The 24,110-nt window shown below is 41.8% G+C and overlaps 1 protein-coding gene across 4 annotated transcripts in view; it reads left to right on the plus strand.

The window, feature by feature from the left end:
* CAPN3 (calpain 3) overlaps window positions 1–24,110 on the plus strand; it is a 673,389-nt gene that overhangs the window by 280,605 nt on the left and 368,674 nt on the right. For all 4 annotated transcript variants that reach the window (XM_044074071.1, XM_044074072.1, XM_044074073.1 and 1 more), the window contains exon 3: window positions 9,863–9,981. In XM_044074071.1, coding sequence (XP_043930006.1) covers window positions 9,863–9,981 — 119 coding nt within the window. The remainder of the gene's footprint in view (window positions 1–9,862; window positions 9,982–24,110) is intronic.

Raw genomic sequence — 24,110 nt, forward strand, 5'->3', positions numbered from 1 at the left:
GCTCTAGCCATATTGTCATATTAACACTTTTGATTTTGTTGATCTCTTTGCCAAGTTGATGTAACATTTAGTATGTGTACTGATTTTCAAAAACACTTATGGAAATAAGTGACATTGTCTTCATTCTCCTCCACAGCAGTAACTGAGAAGGTGACAGCCCAACAGGTTACAGTGGAATATTTCTGTATGCAAGCAAAGCCAAGTACCAGCCTTGTTTTAAACAAGAAGAACATCTTTATACTGCTTTTGACAGCCAGTATGAATATTTGTATTTGCCCATTTAAGTGTGGTTATCTTGTATACAGATTATATCTCTGTATTACCACTCTTGTGAAAAGGTATGAAATTCCAGATTTGTGCCTTTTTGTCAAAAATAAGAATATCTGGAATTCCATGATGTGAAAGGATTACTTTAAGAAGCAGCATGACTGAATTTAATGAGATATCACATAGCTTTATGACATAGCTATAGTAGTATGCAATGTAAATGAGATGATAGACTTTGAACTAAAAATGTGTAGTACTTCATAGGTTCATACTAGGCTAATTGCCCTGGGGCATTTATAAGCCTAGCCCGATTGTGTTTGGCTTATGCCACCCCTTGATTTGAGTATATTGTGCCCTTTTTAAAGTTTAGTTTACTGTGCCTCTGTCTAATAGTGACACGGAAGTAATCCCCGGGACAAACCTATAATCCCCATTCCACTCATCAAGATTCTTCTTGAAGAGAGTCGGTGAGGTGCTCTGCCTAACATGAATTGGAATTCCAGAGCGAAGGGAGCCTCTGGGTTATGAATCTGTCCCTGCAGCATGTTCTATTTATTTCTGTGCTAAGGTTCAAGTCCCTTGAGCGCGTGGCTCTAAGGGATTTAGATTTACTGAGGTGGAGCATGTCCATTACTTCTGGGTTGGACATAGCTTTATATGTCAGGCATAGATTGCCTCAAAGTAGGCGGTATGTAACTGAGTAGAGCTGGAGTTTTTTTAACCAAGCAGCATATGGCATCTGTTTGAGTCCCTTGATCCTCCTGGTGAGGTACTTTTGGGGTCTTTCTAATTGCTGCAGGTGTCGGGTAAGGTACATCCCAAAGGGGGCATTGTATTCTATGATGGGCCTGATGACGGATGAATAAAGGGGCACGATTGCCTCTCTTGATCTAGATGTGAATCCTTTCATGATGAGGTGAGCTATGTAGAAGGTCTTTCTAACCACTTTGGCAATGTGGTTGTCAAAGAAGAGATTGCTATCAACTTGGGTCCCCAGATCCCTAATTACTTTCTCTGTACTTAAGGGGTTACCATCTATGTGGTAATTTGTGGGAACATTGTTTTTGCCAAAGGGTATGACTATACACCTTTTGGCATTTAGCTTTAGACCATGGCTTTGGCACCAGTTATCCATCTCTGCGAGACCTTTTTGAAGGATGTTTGTGTCAGCTGGAGAGTCAATTATGGCGCCCAGTTTGCAGTCATCTGCGAACTTGGTGAGCCATAGTCCTCCCACGTTGGCCTGTACCTCAGAAAAGTAAATACCGAACAAGAGAGGTCCCAGGACAGAACCTTGTGGGATGCCACTTGTGACCGGTTTCGAGTCTGACATGACCCCAGCAACTCTGACTCTGTGGGTTCTGTCTTTGAGCCAGTTTGCGACCCATCTTGTGACATAGGGGTTTATATTTAGGCTGGATAGCTTATCTATAATGCCTGAGTGGGATATTGTGTCAAATGCCTTTGCGAGGTCGAGATAGGCTGTGTGGACTACCTTCCCTTCATCTATGGCCTTGGTGACTGTTTCGAAGAAGTCGACCAGGTTCAAAAGGCAGGATCTGCCCTTGACGAAGCCAAATTGGGTAGGATCTAGTGACTGTAGGTCCCCAATGTCTTTGTTCATGAGTTCCATGATGATCCTCTCCATAGCCTTGCATACTAGGCTAGTCAGGCTTATGGGGCGATAGTTTCCAGGGTCCGCAGAGGCGCCACCTTTGTGGAGTGGGACCACTGTTGCTGTACACCATTCTTTGGGCACATATCCTGTAGTGAGGCTGAGATTGTACAGCAGTTTTACTTGAGGGATTAGTTCTTCTTGGAGTTCATGTAGGACACAACCCGGGACACCATCTGGTCCCATGGAAGCAGTGTTTTTTGCTTTGGAGAGGGCGGCCTTCACCTGAGCATTAGAAATGTTTGGGAGGCTGCACTCTGTTGGGATAGATACTTGCTCTTTTGGGGTGGAGGGGGTGGAGACGTTTGCACTGAACCTGTCTGCCAGGATATTGGCAATGTCTGTGGGTTCAGTGTATTTTTTGTCATTTAGAATCAACTCAGAACAAGTCTGGGAGTTGCATCCCAGGTTCCTAACATAACTGAAAAAAGACTTTGTCTTTAGTGTCCTGTGCAATTTTTCTCTCAAAGCTGGCCTTGGAGGATTTTATGAGGGATCGTAATTTTTTGCTAGTACTGATCAGAGATGCCTTCCCTTTTAGGGATTTTGCTCTATCATGTAGTAGCTTCCTCCTTCTGTTGTACAGTTTATTTATGGCTGGGGTCCACCAGACTGGACGCCTGCCTTTGGATGATTGGGTCTTGATTTTGTTTGGGATAGCATGATCCATGCATTCCTGGAGATGTCTGTAGAATGCATTTATATAGGATTCTGCAGTTTGGGCCATAGTTTCCACTGGCTCTGGGGCCTTGAAGGATTCCACTTCGGTTTTGAGAAGTGTGAAGTTTGCTTTTGAGAAGTTTTTCACTGTGGTTTTCTGGGCTGGGGGTGGGGTCGGGATGTGGATATCCAGTGAAATTAATTTATGGTTTGATCTTACCAATGAGGGATATACTTCTGGTATGGAGCATAGAGTCCCCATGTTGGTAATTATCAGGTCTAGTATGTTTTCCCCTCTTGTGGGAGTGTTGACTAGTTGTTCCATAGCATTTGAGTTTATAAATTCCAGGAACCTTTGGGCTAAGGTGCTGGGGCTTGAGTAATGCTCCCAGTCTATGTTTGGGTAGTTGAAGTTGCCCAATACAATGGTGTTCAGAGAGATCTTCATGTTCTCCAATGTTTTCAGGAAAGCCGAGTGGGATTCCTGACTTTGAGAGGGTGGTCTGTAGGATGCTATAAACTGAAAAACAGTGTTGCCCACTGTCAGTTGCACATGGATGGTCTCCGATACTTCGTGCAATGCCACTAACCTGGAGGTGTGGATATCCTTGATAAATATGGAAACACCCCCTCCTTTTGTGGTTCAGTCCGGGTTTTGGGGTCGAAAAGCATGATATGAGGTATAACCTGGTAGTGCTGGGATGCTCTCTGGAGCCTTGAACCAGGTTTCTGTCACTGCACAGATATCGATGTTCTCCATACTGAGGAGAGCTTTGAGTGCATGCATCTTGAGGTTAAGACTTCTGGCATTTAGCAGCATTAAACAGGAACACAGGTACGACAGAGACTTTATTAAACTGACAGTTTAATAAAGTCTCTGTCGTACCTGTGTTCCTGTTTACTGGCTGAGCTCGTCATTGCCATTTTTTGGAATTTATTAGTTTGCACTTTTTGGTACTAGTGTGTTTAGCAGCATTACCCTTAGTTTCTTGTTCTTTGTGCTGTCTATGGAGGTGGGTTTGATTTTTGAGCCTTGCTTAAAAAAGGCACTATGGGGGTGGCAAGAGCCTTTGCCAATATCCAAAAGCCCAGGGGTGACAGGTGCAAGCCGTCCCTAGCGAAGCAGCATGGCTTGTCGAGCATGTCATCCCAGGCTGACAGACACTGGATCCCCTTTGAATGACACCAAAATTTTAGCCATTTGTTAAAATCGATCATTTTGTCTTTATACTGTGGCATCATTCTAGGTGAGGGTAAGATGCTGCTCAAGGTCAGGGTCATACCGGCCTGGGCTACATGATCAGAGAGCTCCTCTATGTCTCTTTTCATGTAGTCGAGGGAGGTACGTCTCAGGTCATTCACGCCAGCATGTACAATGACTGAGTCATATTTGTATTTGCTTCGGAGTGACCTGAGTGCTTGCGTTATGTGGTGGATCCTAGCGCCCGACAGGCAGCTCACTGTGACCTTCTCTTTGTTCAGCCTGGTGAGTGGGACGTCAGTGTGTCTGACAATAGAGTCACCTATTACAAGAGTATCAGGTGTGTTATTCAGCCTTAAGAGCTGTGACTGCTTGGCACACTGACTTTGTGTGCTATGTGTTGTACGTGTTTTGTTTTGGGGTAGCATTTGCTTGGATGTCTGCTTTGGAGGTCTCTGTTGCTTAGGTAGATTTATATTTAGAGCATCCGAGTATGTTTTTGTGTTTTTATGTGTTTGGTTCGCTGTTGTGGTGGGACTATGTGATACTGGAATTGTGTTGTGTGAGGTTACCTTCTCCTCCTGACTGGTTACACCAGTTTTGAGATGAGAAGAGCTCAGCCTCCAGTGTGGCAATATGGTTGCATCTCTCACATATATTGGAACCTGTTTGGAGGAGGAGAGGGTTGTCCATGTATATGAGACAGTTGTAGAAACATTTCTTCTTTGGTGTGTTTTAATGAAATATTTAACATTTAGTAGTTTTCACCATTACTTTGAGGTGATAGCTTATGCCAGGCCAAAAACTAAGTATGTCTCTCTCTCTCTCAATCTTCACTTTACCCCAAAGCTCCTCATGTAGTCTCTCTGGGTTCTTATTATGCAGCTGATTGGGTGCTATTATTTTGCTAGCTTGTTAGATTTAAATAACAAACCTTGTAAAGTCTGAATTTCTTCATGGAAAGTACAGCATAACTGGATGGTTAGTGGAGCATTTTCATCTCATCTGTCCATCATGTCTGTACTACCCATCCATGCTTACAAGTCTAGGCACAGGGAAAATGAGAAAATGAAAGTGGATTGACAGGCCTTTTTTTCTCTATTACACTTGCATGTACTCATTTATTCAGATCTTTCCTGTGCCGGGCTTGGATACCTCTGACTACAAGATCTTGGATTGCTTCTAAAACTATCTGGACCTACAAAACTGATATTTTTTTTTTTTTGCACTTGATCTATCTCAGTGCTATTTAACAGTTCTGTGCCGCACTTATTGATTTGGTTAAATTTGCCATTGTTTTTCAGCCTGCACTTGTTAAAGAAATGCCATTTGTTTGTTCCTTTACTACACGTAGGTCATTTCAACAGTATTCTAATATATCCTAGCCTCCTCTGATACTGCAAAACCTGTTCTGAGAGTGAAAGATAACCATAAGGCTTTTCTTTAATTATGTTCGTAACTTCAGGGGAAATGCTCAGCACTGTACTGAGTTAATCATGAAAGGCAACACTTGCACCCAGGCTGAAAGTATAGCAAGCCTGCTGGCCAGCAAGTTCAGTTCAAACTTCTCCACTCAATCACCTCCTACCACACCCAAAAAATACCCAGAACCATCCCCCTACCAGTCATTACAAGAGAACAGATCCTTACTGTGCTCACTAAAGCCAAAAACACAGCCTCAATGGGTCCCGACAACATTCCAGGATGCTTCTTGAATAGCTTAAAATAGAATATATCAGGGTATTTAGAAACCCTGTTTAATGGCAGCCACTGGATGAGCTTTGTCCCAGAGGAATGGAGGACTACAGCAGCCAGCCCTCTATATAAGGGAGACTCATTAACTGACCCAGGGAACTGCAGACCCATAAGCTTAACCAGTCTTATCTGCAAGTCCATGGGCAGAATTATCATGGACCTGATCAATAATGACATAGGAACTCTCTAAATGCTGGAACAGACCCAATTTGGCGTTGTCAAAGGGAGGTCTTGCCTATCCAGTCTGGTGGACTTCTTCAAGAAAGTCAACAGGGCCATGGATGAGAGTAAAATGGTACACACCACATGTCTAGACCTGGCCAAAGCTTTTGACACAATCTCCCAATCAGGAATCATAGATAAACTTACTGAATTAGGAATAAACCCCTACATCATTAGATGGATAGCCAACTGGCTCACTAAAAGGGCACATGTTGTCCGGACAGGTGAATCCATTTCCGATAAGAAGCCTGCTACTGGCGGTGACCTACAGGGCTTAGTGTTGGGACCCCTTCTGTTTGGGATATACTTCTGTGAAGCAAAGGCAACTGCTGTGGTCCTGTAGCTTACCAATTTTGCCAGACTGTTAGCTGAGAGCAATCACTAAATCCCCAAATGATGCTGACAGCCTACAAACAGGCCTAAAATTGACAATATACCACTAAAGCACAAAACATAAGAAAAATAACCACAAAAAGGCCACAGATCCAAAAATAGCAGGTTTAATAAAATCCTTAGCACCTCAGCAAACAAGCCTTCCAAGAGTAAAAATTACAATCACAGCCAGCCTTTAAATATACCAAGAATCACAATTAACAAACAACTAAACAAGTATTCAATAACAATTATTAAATCACATACTTCCAGTTACATTCCGTATTGAGCCCAAAGGGCTCCAAAGTGCCATATTTTAAAATAAAAAGAGCTTCCTTCCTTAAAATTTTATCTTTTAAACTAATACATTCACCTAAACATACCTCAACCTTTTCTAAAAAATGACAAAAGACTGGTGCCAAAACCATAGTCTGACACAAAATGCTAAAAAATGCGTAATCATACCCTTCAGTAAATCAGATATCCCTGCAATTTATAATATTGATAGAATCTCCCTAAAAGTAGACCCAGTGGTGAGGGACCTAGGAACACAGATAGAGAGTAACCTAAATTTTGACCACCAGGTAGCTAGGGTTGTGAAGAAATCCTTCTGTGTGGCTCAACTTAAATGGGTAAATGCATGGCATCAAGATAAAAAAAAGTCACAGTGTCATTGTACTTGAACCTCATCAGGCCACAGTCAAGTACAATATTCCCTTCTGCATGTACCTAACTAGGCACTTACACCAATTGGAGTGGCCCCAGGGGGTTCTTACGAAAAAAAAATACAAGGCGTAAGGCACATGTCTTACACAGACCAACTAAAGGCCCTATCCTTTTACTCTGTCTCATATCACTTATTGAGATGGAACTTATGCCTGACCTACAAGGCATTCTCTGATTCAATCCTAATGAAAATGTTACATATTCAGAAGAAAAATTATACAAGGGTCACGCGTTCCATGACTTGCTGGAGAGACAGATTTGTATGCCAAAGGCTACCTAGTCTATGGAATAAACTTCCCATATTCATAGAACAAAGCCCATCCCTCACTCTCTTTCAAAAAGAATTTGGATAAATGGCTCTAAAACCATAAATTCACTCCTGGGGTACTGCCCACATTCCTTATAAACAGAGGCAGTCTGTAGAAATTATTCATGACTCCAACACCCAAAGACCTACTACCCTGATAATACCCCATCCCATATCTTGGGAAATAAGACAGAATATTGTCATATCCTGGGTATAATTGGCTAGGTATGTAAAGGCTCTTATGTCATTAGCCTAGTAATCATCTGTACCTCTCAGCATTTACATTTCAATGTCTAGTACAGCAGAGTGAACAAATTATTGGAGAATAAAGTAAAGCCCTGCAAGTAAATCAATATACTGCTAAAAAATATCAAATTAAACATCCATATTCCCATTTTTGTTTGCATCAGGCTTTTCAGAGACGCTGCACACTGTATTCTACACTGCTCACCACCTATTTTCTAATGTAAATGGGTTCATTATTGTGATTCAGTATCTTTTTTTCCTCCTAAATGCCCTTGGACATAACTGTACTGTACTGAAGAAATATTTGCATAAAAACTGACATCTGGAAGTGATGAATTTACAGATTGTAGCATTCTGTTAGCTGTGGTAAACAAGAACTGCAGTTTGCAATGGTAATTTTAGATTTTCAGTTTTCGGGACTATCCAAAAATAGGGTTCCTATCAGTTCATTGAAACTTCAGCAGTTCGAACACCATATGTTCGAAATGTAAAGTTCGAAAACTGATTATCTCGAAGCCGCGGAACACCGAATTCTTTCCCAGGGAAAGAATTCGATGGGCCGTTTCTGTGGCTTCGTGATTTTCAGCACTGTAGTGGTAAGTTACGGGTCGGATTCAGGTAAGTGTGCGATTGTGTGGACGTTAGGGTTAGGGAGCGGGTGAGGTGAATGTGCAATAGTGGCAGACTTTAGGGTTAGGGTGGGATAAGTGAGTTAGGGTTAGGGCGCGGGTCAGGTGAGTGTGCGATAGTGACGGACCTTAGGGTTTGGGTTAAGATAAGTGGATAGATAGTAGTGTATGTACAGTTTAGTGTAGGGTTAGATATAGGATTTTTAAGTGTGTGTGTGTGGATTGCTGTTTTTTGGTGTGTTTGTGTTGTGTGTGTGTTTCTTGGGCGATTGTTTTCCCTGGAAAAAAATTGCTGTTCTAAGCCTTCGATGGTTTTGCACTTCGAGGTTAGAAGTTCGAACATATGGTGTTCAAACGTCTGCCATTTCGACGAAGTGATTTAGACCCCAAAAATATATATGTGACAGCCCTAGTATATGCTAGAAACATCTTGCACTAAACTGTGAACTAACTGCTTCACAAACTTGTGAGTGGTTGCCTGTATTAATCTGTAAATCATGTACTGCATTAATGTGCAACTGTGTATGTTGACCTGTTATGCACTGTGACTGTAAATGCAAACCGTATGTTTGCTTAAACATTCTCTGATCATAAGCTGTTCTGTTCAAGATACTAGTTGTTGCACTGACATGATTTGAAATAAAAGATCATCAGTTTTCTTTTCATAAAAAAACAACACTTCCTTTTGAACAATGGTGTTAATATCTGGACAGAATAAATCAGTAGTGTAACTTTAGACCCTGGTTCAGTGCCTTTCAATCTCAAATTTCTGAATTCTATCTCTCTGTCAGATTTGATGTTATATTCTATACTAGTATCAAGCTTAAAATAAATACTTTTTGCTATTTACTGACAGTTTTTCAGTCCAGTGATTATTCTGATGACAACATTACTATATTTCAGACCCTTCTTTGGAAACTATATGTACAAAAGACACCAAATTCATTCACATGTAGTTCTATAGCAGAGAAAAATATTTGTGTATATGACTTAAAATTCAACAGTTTTATTTGCATCAATCACATGCATAACTTTTCACTGACCTTCTCTCCTCCTATTAATCTTACATATTTTAGAAAATGATTAACCAGCCCACAGTTTCTCCATTCTGTGTCTACTATTACACAAAGCTTTTGTTCAGGCAAATGACATCTTGAACAACATCACATCTGTTCTACTGAATGACTGTAATTTTCAGCTGCATCACCAAGGCTATGCACTTGACTTTGCCCTTGTACTGCCACATGATTCATATATTTTCTTACAATATACGATACTCCAGCATATTTAATCTACATACATTTGTGAGGTTATTACTTAATTTGAATCTTGTAACCATGAATATCATCAGTGATCTCCTTCATTCGAATAGAAGTTAACTCTTTTGCTGTCAGTATGTTCACATCTTTTTCAAGAGTTAATTCTAACAAATGTTAGCCTCATTTTACTGTTGTTTATGCCACAGGCAATCTGTCTCTCCCTGAATCATCTCTTCATATTCTTGAGTCTTTAGCTCTTTCCCTCATTTCAGTCACATAGTTGTCAACAAACTCTTGTGGTGGTTGATTTTCAAGTCAAAATAAATGATGAATGCATGGCTTCTTTTTGGCATCATAATAACACTTACATGTCATCTTAATAAGAGATTGGTCAGACTGTTGCATTTTAGTAATATTAAATACCTTTATGGAAGCATCTCTAGCAAGGTGAGGAAATTTAGCTCTTTTGTTGATGTAGTTATTTTCCATTATTATTACACTGCATTACATAATACTGTGCTATGTTATTTTCCTTTACTACAGGAGACTGCTGGCTGTTAGCTGCTATTGCCTGTCTAACACTGAATGAGCAACTGCTGTTTCGAATTATCCCACAGGATCAGAGTTTTATAGAAAATTATGCTGGCATCTTTCATTTCCAGGTATGTCTGTAGTTGTATCTCTAGTTCCATCTTTTTGTTTGTGTATACATACTTGCAGCATGCAACAATTTGTAGGTTTGTCACTTCAGCCAACTAAGATGTAAGCAAGATTAGAACCAGTTCATATACAAGCTCTCCATCTTGATCTGAATGCATGATACCCTTCTTGCATGAATCTTTTTGAAAATATTTTCTTAACATTTGTAAATGTATTTACTTGCTTATTTTAATTTGTTTTCTGTATGTGGTAAAGAATAATAAGTCTAGATGTAATGTTAAAAAGGTATATATTTTGCTGTATCTGCTGCGGTGGTGCAGTGGTAGCGTTGTTGCCTTACAGCAAGAGGTTCTCCCATTCGATTCTCGGCTAGAGTGCGGGGAGTGCCTTCTGTGTGGAGTCTGCATGTCCTCCCCGCGGTTGGGTGGGCATTCGAAAGACATGCGTAAATGGGCATGCCTTCGTTGAAGGTTGAACGTCGAGCTGGCACCTCAGCGTTCTTGAAAATCTACTGCCAATCATTAATGGACTGGAGTTCCGCTGTGGCGACCCCTAACCGGGAAAAGCTGAAAGACAACAACACACATGCTGAATAGCAGTAATGAGTATTAAATATGGTACAACAAAACAGTAGCCAGTATGTGCTTAACAGATCAAAATGAAGGGGAAAAAAAGCTTAAAAAAGGATTGTACAAATGTAACAGTCATTAGAGATGTTTTCAGTTAAGAGACGTTGTAGTATGCATTGAAACACTTGGAATGTGAGACTGTGGGCCTGCTCTAAAAAGATAAATCATAAAAGAAGGTCCTATATTGCATAAAGTATCTTCTAGCACAGTAAAAATGAACAAGTGAAAAACAAATAACTGGTCACACTCACCTAGATGAAGTAGGAAACATGTTCATACAAATGCAGTAGCTTTGGTTGTAACTTCAGGACTTCAGTTTGTCTGTTCAAGCTGCAATGCTGTGGGATACAGCCACCATACAATGACACCCCTGTTTAGCCAAGAAACAGAGCTGAAGCCTGTGTCTGGTCTCAAAGTGATCCACAAATTAAGTGAAGGGAACTTCTCTGCACCACATGGTATTATTCATGGACATATAAACTTGTGTACAAAGGAGTACATATTCTACATTAGTGGTATCAGTGAAAAAAGTTAAATCACAAACTACAAAAACATACGCATACATACCGAAAACTGTATAAATGCTGGAGTTCATGAATCCTGTTAAATAAACCCTTGAATCATTCATGTTAAGCATTTCACAAAAGAAGATGGAATTGTTGGAGGTCACAGTGTTACACTGTGAATAAAGCAGATCTGTATTAACCTAAGAGCAATGGCACAATAAAAAATAAAGTTCTGTCTTTCAGCTTTTCCCGGTTAGGGGTTGCCACAGCAGAACTCCGGTCCGCTAATGATTGGCAGTGGATTTTTTATAGTGCCGAGTTGCCAGCCCGACGCCCAACCTTCAAAGAAGGCACACCCATTCACGCACACACCTACCTGCATGTCTTTAAACATCACTTGACCACAGGGAGGACATGCAGGCTCCACACAGAAGGTGTTCCAGCCGAGAATCGAATGGAGAACCTCTTGCTGCGAAGCGACAATGTTAACCACTGCGCCACCACGGCTAAAGTTCTGTAATTAAACATATACAGTAGAATATGTAGCTATCTTTTTATTTTTTCTGTTTTTTTTTTCTTTCAAATCAACTTCAATGAAAATAATCAGATGTGACTAGGGCTTGTTTAATTTCAGAACTGATGGTTTATGTTTTATTAGTTTGATACCTGCAGCTATGTAATTTGGGGGTGCATGCTCTAAAAATCACATTGTGATAATTTCAACTATTAAATAATATTTTCTAGGTATTACATAACATTAAGCATATAATCATAGACATTTATTTTGCACTGAAGCTTAGTGTTCTGTACCACAAAAAAGATTAGCAGTACAATCATAACAAGCAAACAAACTAGTTAGCTGAAAAAAGGAGACCAATGGTATTATAATTCTGCCATATTGGTGTCCCTTGAAGTTATGCTTTCTGTTCTTACCAGTCCAACTTCTAGTCTTTTACCGTCCTCTGAATGAAAGACAATTGTATCTGAAAATTATAAAATACTTTTCCTTACTTACACTTAGGTTTTCCAACTTCAAATGGCAAGAGTGATATAAATGCCTGCTGTCTGTGCTCTGTTTATCTAAAGAACTATATATTCCGAATGAAATGCAGTGTTTTCATTATTATCAAGATTCTTTTCTTAGTTACAAATGCATTCTATCTTTATATATATATATATATATATATATATCTGTTGTAAAATTGCCTTTGTTACTTTGGGAAATATATTTCTGTTAAAATTTTAATTGTCTTTCTTGGAGCTCCTGCCCTTGGGTCTCCACTGAGAATGAGCCTGTGCTCAGTTGGACTAACCTGGTTAGCAAATGTGAAATAAATAAAAATGTGTTCTTCGTCCTTAAATGCACCCCACACCTAACCCCCTCACAGTCCAAATCTAATGATTCCATACCATACCCTCTGCTTCTTTCTTTCGTCTTAATTATAAAAGCCTTGTGCCTTCATCTGTTCTTAGTCTATCATAGGTTCATACTAGGCTATCTGCCCTGGGGGATTTACAAGCCTAGCCCGAGTGTGTTTGGCTTTCGCCACCCTTTGATTTGTGTTTGCTGTGCTCTTTTTAAGGTCAGTTTACTGTGCCTCTGTCTACTAGTGACACAGAAGTGATCCCCAGGGTAAACCTACGATCTCCCATCCACTCATCGATTCCTCTTGAAGAGAATCAGTGAGGTGCTCTGCCTAACATGGACTGGGATTCTATTCCAGAGCGAAGGGAGCCTCTGGGTTATGAATCTGTCCCTCTAGCATGTTCTAATTATTTCTGTGCTGAGGTTCAAGTCCCTCGAGCGCATGGTTTTGAGGGATTTACATTTTCTGAGGTGGAGCATGTCCATTAATTCTGGGTTGGACATAGCTTTGTATGTCAGGCATAGATCGCCACGAAGTAGGCGGTATGCAACTGAGTAGAGCTGGAGTTTTTTTAACTGGGCAGCATATGAGATCTGTCCCTTGATCCTCTTTGTGAGGTACTTTTGGGGTCTTTCTAGTTGCTGCAGGTGTCGGGTAAGGTACATCCCAAAAGGGGCATTGTATTCTATGATGGGCCTGATGAGGGATGAATAAAGGGGCACTATTACCTCACTTGATCTAGATGTGAATCCTTTCGTGATAAGGTGGGCTATGTAGAAGGTCTTTCTAACCACTTTGGCGATGTGGTTGTCGAAGAGAGAGATTGCTATCAACTTGGGTCCCCAGGTCCCTAATTACTTCTTGCATACTTAATGGGTTACCACCTATGTGGTAATTTGTGGGCACTTTGTTTTTGCCAAAGGGTATAACTATACACTTTTTGGCATTTAGCTTTAGGCAATGGCTTTGGCACCAGTTATCCGTCACTGTGAGACCTTTTTGGAGGATGTTTGTGTCAGCTGGATAGTCAATTATGGCACTGAGTTTGCAGTCATCTGCGAACCTGGTCAGCCATAGTCCTCCCGTGTTGGCCTGTACCTCGGAAAAGTATATGCCGAACAAGAGAGGTCCCAGAACAGAGCCTTGTGGAACACCACTTGTAACCGGTTTTGAGTCTGACATGGCTCTGCAATTCTGACTCTGTGGGTTCTGTCTTTGAGCCAGTTAGCAACCTATCTTGTGACATAGGGGTTTATATTTAAGCTGGATAGCTTATCTATGATGCCTGAGTGGGGTATTGTGTCAAATGCCTTTGCGAGGCCCAGATTGGCTGTGTGGACTTCCTTCCCTTCATCTATGGCCTTGGTGACTGTTTCGAAAAAGTCGACCAGGTTCAAGAGGCAGGATCTGCCCTTGACAAAGCTGAATTGGATAGGATCTAGTGTCTGTAGGTCCCCAAAGTCTTTGTTTATGAGTTCCATGATGATCCTCTCCATGGCCTTGCAGATAAGGCTAGTCAGGCTTATGGGGCGATAGTTACCAGGGTCCGTTGAGGCACCAACTTTGTGGAGTGGGACCACTGTTGCTGTACGCCATTCTTTGGGTACATATCCTGTAGTGAGGCTAAGATTGTACAGCAGTTTTACGTGAGGGTTTAGTTCTTCTTGGAGTTCATGTAGGATGCAACCCGGGACTCTGTCTGGTCCCATTGAAGCAGTGTTTTTTGCTTTGGAGAGGGCGGCTTTCACCTGAGCATCTGAGATGTTAGGGAGGGTGCACTCTGCTGGGATAGATATTTGCTCTTTTGGGGGGGAAGGGGGGGGAGAAGTTTGCACTGAACCTGTCTGCTAGGATATTGGCAATGTCTGTGGGTTCAGTGTATTTTTTGTCATTTAGAATCAACTCTGAGCATATCTGGGAGTTGCATCCCAGGTTCCTAACATAGCTAAAGAAAGCCTTGTAATTATCTTTAGTGTCCTATGCAATTTTTCTCTCGAGGTTGGCCTTGGAGGATTTTATGAGGGATCGTAATTTTTTGCTAGTACTGATCAGAGATGCCTTCCCTTTTAGAGATTTTGCTCTATCATGTAGTAGCTTCCTCCTTCTGTTGTACAACTTATTTATGGCTGGGGTCCACCAGACTGGACGCCTGCCATTGGACGATTGGGTCTTGGTTTTGTTTGGGATAGCATGATCCATGCATTCCTGGAGGTGTCCATAGAATGCGTTTATATAGGATTCTGTGGTTTGGGCCGTAGTTTCCACTGGCCCGGGGGCATTGAAGGATTCCACCTCAGTTTTGAGAAGTGTGAAATTTGCTTTGGAGAAGTTTTTCACTGTGGTTTTCTGGGCTGGGGGTGGGGTCAGGTTTTGGATTTCCAGTGAAATTAATTTATGGTCTGATCTTACCAATGAGGGGTATACTTCTGGTGTGGAGCATAGGGTCCCCATGTTGGTGATGATCAAGTCAAGTATGTTTTCCCCTCTTGTGGGAGTTGTGACTAGTTGTTCCATGGCATTTGAGTTTATAAATTCCAGGAACCTTTGGGCTAGGGTGTTGGGGCTTCAGTAATGCTCCCAGTCTATGTTTGGGTAGTTGAAGTCACCCAATATAATGGTGTTTGGAGAAATCTTCATGTTCTCCAATGTTTTCAGGAAAGCCGAGTGGGATTCCTGATTTTGAGACAGTGGTCTGTAGCATGCTATAAACTGAAAGGCAGTTTTGCCCACTGTTAGTTGCACATGGATGGTTTCTGATGCTTCGTGCAACGCCACTAACCTGGAGGTGTGGGTATCCTTGATAAATATGGATACTCCCTCTCCTTTCGTGGTTCGGTCCGAGTTTTGGGGTCGAAAAGCATGATATAAGGTATAACCTGGTAGTGCTGGGATGCTCTCTGGAGCCTTGAACCAGGTTTCTGTCACTGCACAGATATCGATGTTCTCCATACTGAGGAGAGCTTCGAGTGCGTGCATTTTGAGGTTCAGACTTCTGGCGTTTAGCAGCATTACCCTTAGTTTCTTGTTTTTTGTGTTTTCTATGGAGGTGGGTTTGTCTTTTGAACCTTGCCTAAAAAAGGTACTATGGGGGTGGCAAGAGCCTTTGCCAGTATCCGAAAGCCCAGGGGTGACAGGTGCAAGCCGTCCCTAGCAAAGCAACGTGGCTTGTCGAGCATGTCATCCCAGGCTGACAGGCACTGGATCCCCTTTGAATGACACCAAAATTTTAGCCAAATGTTAAAATCGATCATTTTGTCTTTATACTGCGGCATCATTCTAGGTGAGGGTAAAATGCTGCTCAAGGTCAGGTCATTCCGGCCTAGGCTACATGATCAGAGAGCTCCTCTATGTCTCTTTTCATGTAGTCGAGGGAGGTACATCTCAGGTCATTCACACCAGCATGTACTATGACAGAATCATATTTGTACTTGCTTTGAAGTGACCTGAGTGCTTGCGTTATGTGGCGGATCCTAGCGCCTGACAGGCAGCTCACTGTGACCTTCTCCTTGTTCAGCCTGGTGAGCGGGACGTCAGTGTGTCTGACTATAGAATCACCTATTACAAGTGTATCAGGTGTGTTATTCAGCCTTAAGGGCTGTGACTGTTTGGCACACTGACTTTGCGAGCTATGTGTTGCACGTGTTTTGCTGTGGGGTAGCGTTTGGTTGGGTGTCTGCTTTGGAGGTCTCTGCTGCTTAGGTAGATTTTTATTTAGAGCCTCTGAGTATGTTTTTGTGTGTTTATGTGTTTGGTTTGCTGTTATGGTAGGACTATGTGAGACTGGATTAGTGTTGTATGAGGTTACCTTCTCCTCCTGACTGGTTACACCAGTTTTGAGGTGAGAGAGCTCAGCCTCCAGTTTGGCTATAGGGTTGCATCTCTCACTTATGTTTGAACTTGTTTGGAGGAGGAGAGGGTTGTCCGTGTACATGAGGCAGTTGTAACATTGCCTCAAGATTCCCAGATTCACCAGCTGGACTGGAGAGGAAACCATTAACTGACCTTTGGACATGCTAGAGTAGTAAAGGGAACTCTTTTATCACTTAATTAAAAAGGACCAATAGGGGACAAGGTAATTTTGGAGAGTATATGAGGATGTAGTGCTTTTAGTTTATTAGTGCTAGATTGTAAGATTGCTTATTTGGGCAAGTGCAGGGCCTTAGATTGAGAATAGAGTGTTTAATTTGAGAGATAGAGCAGTTCTAAGGGAAAAAGTGAAGAGCAGACTTTGTGGAGCCGGGAATAGTTTAAACCCGATTAAGTGGTGCTGCTCGATGCTGCGCTATGCGCACAATCGCGCAAAGCTGCGCTAAAGCGGGTTTTTATGCAGGGAACTTCAAAGAGCTAGAAATGGCCCAAAACAGCCAATTACTACAAGATTCTTGTGATGAGGTCACTCCTTCAGGGACAGATAGGCTGCTCAAGGCTCCCCACTCCCACTGGTGAGCAAAGAAACTTCCTTCTATCCAAGTAAGGAAATGGGCAACACAGGAACTATCGAAAAGTCCAGAATACAGCAAAGCCTGTATAAGGGACTATTCTAGTTTAGGAAAGGCGGGAAACAAGGATATTTTTTTTCAGGAAAACAACAGGAGAATCACAGTATATTCAATGCACAGGCTAGCACACTTGAGTGGGCAGCCTCAACAGTTAAATATAACAAACAAACTTTTAAACTAAGTGCAGGTAATAAAAAAACACAAAAGCAAGCAGTCACTCTTTTAATTTCTCTGCTGCTAGCACCACTCTGCAGGACCACGAGGAGCTGTTGCTGAGTAGGATAAGTGGAACAAACGCGCTAAAGCGGGTTTTTATGCAGGGAACTTCAAAGAGCTAGAAATGGCCCAAAATAGCCAATTACTACAAGATTATTGTGCTGAGGTCACTCCTTCAGGGACAGATAGGCTGCTCAAGGCTCCCCACTCCCACTGGTGAGCAAAGAAACTTCCTTCTATCCAGGTAAGGAAATGGGCAACACAGGAACTATCCAAAAGTCCAGAATACAGCAAAGCCTGTATAAGGGACTATTCTAGTTTAGGAAAGGTGGGAAACAAGGATATATATTTTTTTTTCAGAAAAACAACAGGAGAATCACAGTATATTCAATGCACAGGCTAGCGCACTTGATTGGGCAGCCTTCATCACCTTGACCATCTTAAAGTTGTTTACATTTGTCATTTTAAGTTTTCCAGAAACACAGAGTACCACATGCACCCTGACCACCAATCTCTCTAGTGGAAGAATGAGATGAGATCTTGTAGCCCACCGTGTATCATTTCATACAACCCAGCACCAAACTGGCCTCCACCATAGCTCACTAAGACTGAAATTGTAACTAAGTGTGTGCTGTAATCACTGCCGTATTCTTTTCCATTTCTGTCATCTGTATATGTGTGTTATAATCACTCCCATACTTTTTTCTCTATCTGTCTTCATTATGTTCTCCCACCATCCCCAGTCTGCATTTCCCATGCAAACTTCCTCATCAAAGTCCATAAGTTTGCAGTTATTCACTTCTTATCTACCATGTGTGTGTTCACAGTCTAGCTTTAGCAGGTCTTACTGAAGTCAGTCTCCTATCTCTGCTTTGTGGAAATATGTGGATAATCCCATCAAACAGGTTAATTCTGATCTACATTTTGCGTGTCTTACTACACAGAAATATTCTGCTGGGACAGACTCAGTACAGAAACCTGCAGCATAGCTGTGTTAACTAACTTCTTACCAGGCAATTCCTCCTTCATCCCTGTCATCTGTTCCCTGACAAATAATTATTTTTGCAGCTCATCAGCTTGTCCCACTTTCATTTTACTTTCCTTAACCCACCACATGGTGTATTGCTGAAGCATTCCTTGTCCATTTCTCTTTAATATACTACCTGGGTGTAGAGTATTAAAATGGATTTCTGCCAGGCCACTGGTTTCAAAGTATTCCACAATCTCTCCATCACTTTTCAGATATAAAGGGAGGCTAACTGGCTTTTCATTGCCTTGCTCCTTCCTGGACCCCTCATACACACATTGAAAGTAACAATCACTCATCCTTAAGGACATCATTTGAATCCAATATGTTATACAGACTTATCAAGGAACTGTTAGCAAAATACTTGGATAGCAACTCGTCTGGCCTGTATCCGAGTAATTCCCGAGAATAAAAGCTCACATTTTACTTCTTCCCTGGTCCCTGCTCTATTTTATAGTACCCGACCTTTCTTCCTAAATCACCATGCTATGCTGTTATATTTGTTTTATGGAAGCAGAGGGTTATCATGCACAGACCTGGTTAATATGTAAATTCAACACTAAGTGCTTGAAATGGGTGGCATGAACTTTTAAGTATGTCTACTTAAATGTGAATGTGGCTAGGCATTTTATGGTTTCCTGTGATCACTTACCTACTGTTGCAATAATGTTCCCATATTCCTGAGACTGCATTTAGTTTCTCTACCTATATCTGTCCTGACTTCCTCAGATGTTTTCCCAGTTTTCCAAGAACCAAATTTGTGGTTAAGTCTTCCTGCATTCTCAAATTATTTAATTTATAGAACTTTTTATGGTCATTTGCTACCTCTAAAACCAAATCTGTGTCACAGCCTGCCTTGGTCTTACTTAGAGTCCCAGATGGCCTTTTCTTGCTCTTCTTATAGGACATGGTCTCCCACTATCCCACATCTCTCTCATCAAACTTTTTTAACGTCTTTCTTAAGTTGTTTCTTCAGTCAAGTTAATGTCTGTTCTTACTGGATTTCTTCCACCTTGTGATACATATCAGTATAACCTTCTTTACTCCTACCTTTGTAAATCTCAATTATTTTATGGCTGTTATAATCTTTTTCCAGCCTTTTGCATTTCTGTTAAACTCCTTGCCAGAAGACCAAAGTCACTCTCGTAAACTATTAGACTTCTGTATTTGGAATTTCTACTCCCCTACTTCACACATCAATAACATGATTGAGCTCACTGAATATGTGTCCCAGGCAGGTATGTCCCTAGTCTTAGGCAAAATCCTACCGTTACCCAGAATGATGCCTCAGTATAAACAGAAAATGACTGACTAACAATTGGCTTAGTTTCTGGTGTCATTCCAAGGGGATCCAGTACCTGACAGTCTAGGAGGACATGATTGACAGACCATGATGCTTTGCCAGAGATGGCCTTCATCTGTCTCCCCTGAGCTTCAGGCTTATGGCAAAGGCTCTTGCCTCTCCCATAGTCCCTTTTTAGGCAAAGTCATGAGGACAAAATTACCAATGTGAAAAAGTCTTCTAAATGAAATTTAAAGGTCATGCTGCTAAAAGCTAGGAGTCTTAACATGAAACAGCACTCACTGCAAGCATTCCTCGATCTAGAAGATGCTGATATTTGTGAAGTCCCTGAAACCTGGTTTAAAGCTGCAGAGAACAACCTAGCCTTACCAGGTTACTTGTCCTACCATACTTTCAGACCCCAAATGGAGAGTTACAAAGCCAAAGGAGGTGGAGTTTCAATATTTATCAAAGACATACACACTTCCATACTGGACAAACAGTATGATGCACAGAAGACACTCCAGGTGCAGTTAGCTGTTGACAAAACACCTATTCAGATCATAGCTGGGTACAGATCCCCAACCATGACTCAGGAGGCCCACTCCAGCTATCTGGAATTACTTGAATCCATCAAGATTCAACCTTCTACCATGATCCTGGGTGACTTTAACTACCCAAACATAGAGTGGAAGACCTACTCTAGCTCAAACATGAATGCCCAGAGATTCCTCAACTTTGTCAGTGGATCAGCTGATTGACACCCCTCACAAGTGGTGAAAATATCCTGGACCTGGTACTAACCAACATGAGTAGCCACTGTAGCACCCCTACAGTGTCATCCCCATTGGTAAGATCTAACCATAAAGTAATCACTTTTGAAGTCACCATCTCCCCTGACCCCCCCCCCCCCTTGCCAGGGTCAAACAAAAAAACTTTTCCAAAGCTGACTACAACCTCTTGAGAGCAGGTATAAGCAGCTTCACATTCCACCATCCTTTCATTTGGAGCAAGCATTAATGTCCAAGCCTACACCAAAAAACTATATGAGCATCTATATAGCGGCATGGACTCAGCAATACCTGACAGGACCAAATCATCTTCCTCAAGGAAGAGTAAACCTGTTTAGTGGACAGCAGTAATAAACAGACTCTATAAGGTGCCAAGTTGGAAGCAATCTCTCTTATGTCTGAAAAAGCAAATAAGGTAACTGGTAAAATCCTCTAAGGTTAACTTTGAGTCCAAATTGGCCACATCCACTAAGGACGATCACAAGGTCTTCTTCGCATACATCCACAATCTCAAAGGAAATGCCTAAATCTGCTCTGAATTGATGATCAAGAATACCACATACACAAATGCCATAAATATAGCCAACCTGCTGGCAAACAAGTTCAGTGAAAATTTCACCCCACTGTCCCCCATCAGTAAACCAGGACATCCCCAGCACCTGCCCTCCTCCCCTCATCACCATGGAGCAGGTCATTAATGCCCTCTTAAAAGCAAAAAAATACAGCCTCCATGAGACCCGACAATATCCCTGGCTGTGTCCTACATCAACTCAGGCAAGAGCTCTCAGAACCACTAAGCACCCTATTCAGCCAAAGCCTGTGCACTGGCTTCATCCCAGCAGAATGGAGGGCAGCCACTGTCATTCTTCTACACAAAGGTGAAGTGTCCACCAACCCAGGCAATTATAGGCCCATCAGCCTAACTAGCCTGATCTGCAAGGCCATGGAACGCATTATCATGGACCTTATAAACAAATACATTGGCAACCTCCAAACACTTGATTCCACACAGTTTGTTTTTGTCAAAAGAGATCATGCCTGTTAAACTTGGTTGCCTTCTTTGAAACAGTCACCAAAGCAATGGATGAGGGGAAGACAGTGCATACCACCTCCCTGATAGAACCCACTCAGTCAAAATAGGTGAAGCCACCTCTAGTAGTAGACCCATAACAAGCAGTGAAACCCAAGGATCGGTCTTGGGGCCTCTACTGTTTGGGATATACTTTTCTGAGGTGTAAGCCAAAACCAGTAGTCTGTGGCTGACCAACTTTGCAGATGACTGAAAGCTGGGACTACAAGCTGGGCACTGTCATAAATTCCCCTAGTGATGTGAACATCCTCCAAGAGGGTCTTACTCAAACTAATGACTGGTGCCAGAAGCATGGCCTCAAACTGAACGCCAAGAAATGCATCATTATCCCCTTTGGGGAAAATGGCATCCCCACTAATTATCACATTAATAACAATGTACTAAGCAGGCAATCAGTTGTGAGGGACTTGAGCACCCAGGTTGATAGCAATTTAATTTTTGACCACCATGTTGCCTTCATTGTACATAAGGTTTTCTACATGGCCCACCTCATAAGTAAGAGTATTTCATCCAGGAACAGGAGGTCATAACATACTTGTACTCCTCCCTTATCAGACCCATTATCAAGTACAATGCCCCCTTTGGCATGTACCACAGAGGTTTCTGACCAGGAAAATCAAGGGTCTCAATCACCTATCCTATACAGATAGGCTGAAAGCCCTGGCCCTCTACTCAGTCTCATACAGACTGCTCAGAGGTGACCTGTGTCTGGCATACAAGTTCATTTCAGGGTGAGGAGAGGTGCTGCATATCTGTAAGTCAAATTTCACTCGTGCAACTTGCACGCAAGGCCTCAACCTGGTCTGTGACACTAATAGAACTTGTTGGTTAGATAGATTTTGTGTCCCAATGACTCCCTCATCTGTGGAATAGACTTCCTCTCCATGTCAAGCAGAGTACCTCACTAGCCTTCTTTAAGTGGAACCTGGACGACTGGATGAAAAACAGAAAATATACCCCTGGGATCCCACCTTTGTCCCTGCTAGACAGGGAAAACAGGTGTTGACTCTCTAAGAACATGGGTGAAATTCTTGGCTAGGCTTATAAGGGCTTCCGGGCCATTAGCCTCGTATTATCCTATGAACCTATGAACAAAAGAATTACAATGTGAAAGAGTTGCGATTGCCCATTGACTCTCTGACCCATTCTTCATCAATCCTTTCCTCATTGATGAAGACCAATGAGAGCATCTTACCCTGCCCCTCATTGTAAAGGACGTTACTTTTTGCTAATCAACAAGGGCTTTATCTCATGAGGAGAGTACTTTCCAGTTTGTTGCTAGATTTGATATTCTGCATTATCACTAGTCTAGTTTCTTTGTCATTTCTTTAAAAGTAGTTACAATTATTATATCCTCACCTGTTCCTGTAACCAGTGTGTGTGCATGAACATTTATCAGGATTCTGTTGCATTTGTTGCCAGTGTCAACGCCGGAATCGTAGTTATGTATTCCTGTTTTCAGCATCATTCTGTGCATCAGTTACTGTGCACTTTAATCATCATGGCACCTTACAGCTCAGTTATCCCTTTATTCTCAGTGCACATTTGTAGAATGCATCCCAACAGTACCACATCCAGGGCCAAGTGCTCTGATGTACTTCCGTTATGCCTTCCTTGTCAGCATCTTCATTCCAAATTCCTCCATATTCAGCCAAATGCCTTGAGACTTGTGGTACCTTCTTTTCTACTGCTAATCACATTGCCCTAGAAGTGCTTAATTCTGTTGTCAAGCTTTGATTTTTGTATATATTATACAGTAGTCATTCCACTGTTGCATCACCACTATTTCTAAAAAAAGAACTTTCTTCCATTCCTTCTTTTACTTTCCACTTGCTAGTTTCGTTTTATGTTCATGTAACTTATAGCTGGCTTTGTATGGTTAGACTGAAAGCTTTGTTGTAGTGATGGCATTTCAAAACCAAATAGATGAGCAGGAAAAACACATTTCATGTCTGCTGATTTCATCACAAAGTCCCGACTGTACAGCTGGTGATCTGAGTTTACATAGCAGACTTTGGTGCAACAGGTCCAATAGTGAGAACTTGGAGTCAGTGGCTAAAGACCACTGCATTACTGCTGTCTCATGGACTCTGAGAATATACCAGCAACACTGACCTCAACAGTCCCCTCAGCTTAAGTGTACAGGTAAGCATGCACATTTTGAAGCTGCTGGGGGCAGTGAATTTAGAGGCCATTATGGCAATGTGGAGATGTTTGTGACAAAGAAATACCCCACAGTAGCCACTCATAGGCCAGTTAAGTACCCATGTCCATGAGTGAAAGCAGACTTAAGACATGACAATGAAGTGGTGTTCTGACAGGGCAGTCAGTGGTCCAGGCAGTGGAGTGCCAGAAGAAGTGGGAGTAGAGAAAAAAGTAAAAAAAAATATGTTGGTTGCAGCAGGATGCTAATCCATACCCCTAGTTCTCAGTATACTGGGTTGTGTAGCACCCTACAATCTCTTCTAAAAATAATACCCTCTGGATTTGTACCACCAGACCTAAAGCACAGGGTTGGTTGGCCCTTCCACTTGTTAACATTTTATGTTTTAATTGAATTCAGCCGCACCCATGAGGTGATGCTAACAGAGAATGTCTGCTCCACTTCAGTGATCTTGTTAAAGGATTCAGAATACCCCACCATACGTCCTCGCAGTCTTTTTATTTCTCTTTTCATTGAACGCATTCATTAACTGAAAATATTCCAGGCTGATTCTGTGCCTG

Source organism: Protopterus annectens, chromosome 6.part0, assembly GCF_019279795.1.
Source record: "Protopterus annectens isolate FY-2018-M chromosome 6.part0, PAN1.0, whole genome shotgun sequence".
NCBI lineage: Eukaryota > Metazoa > Chordata > Ceratodontiformes > Protopteridae > Protopterus > Protopterus annectens.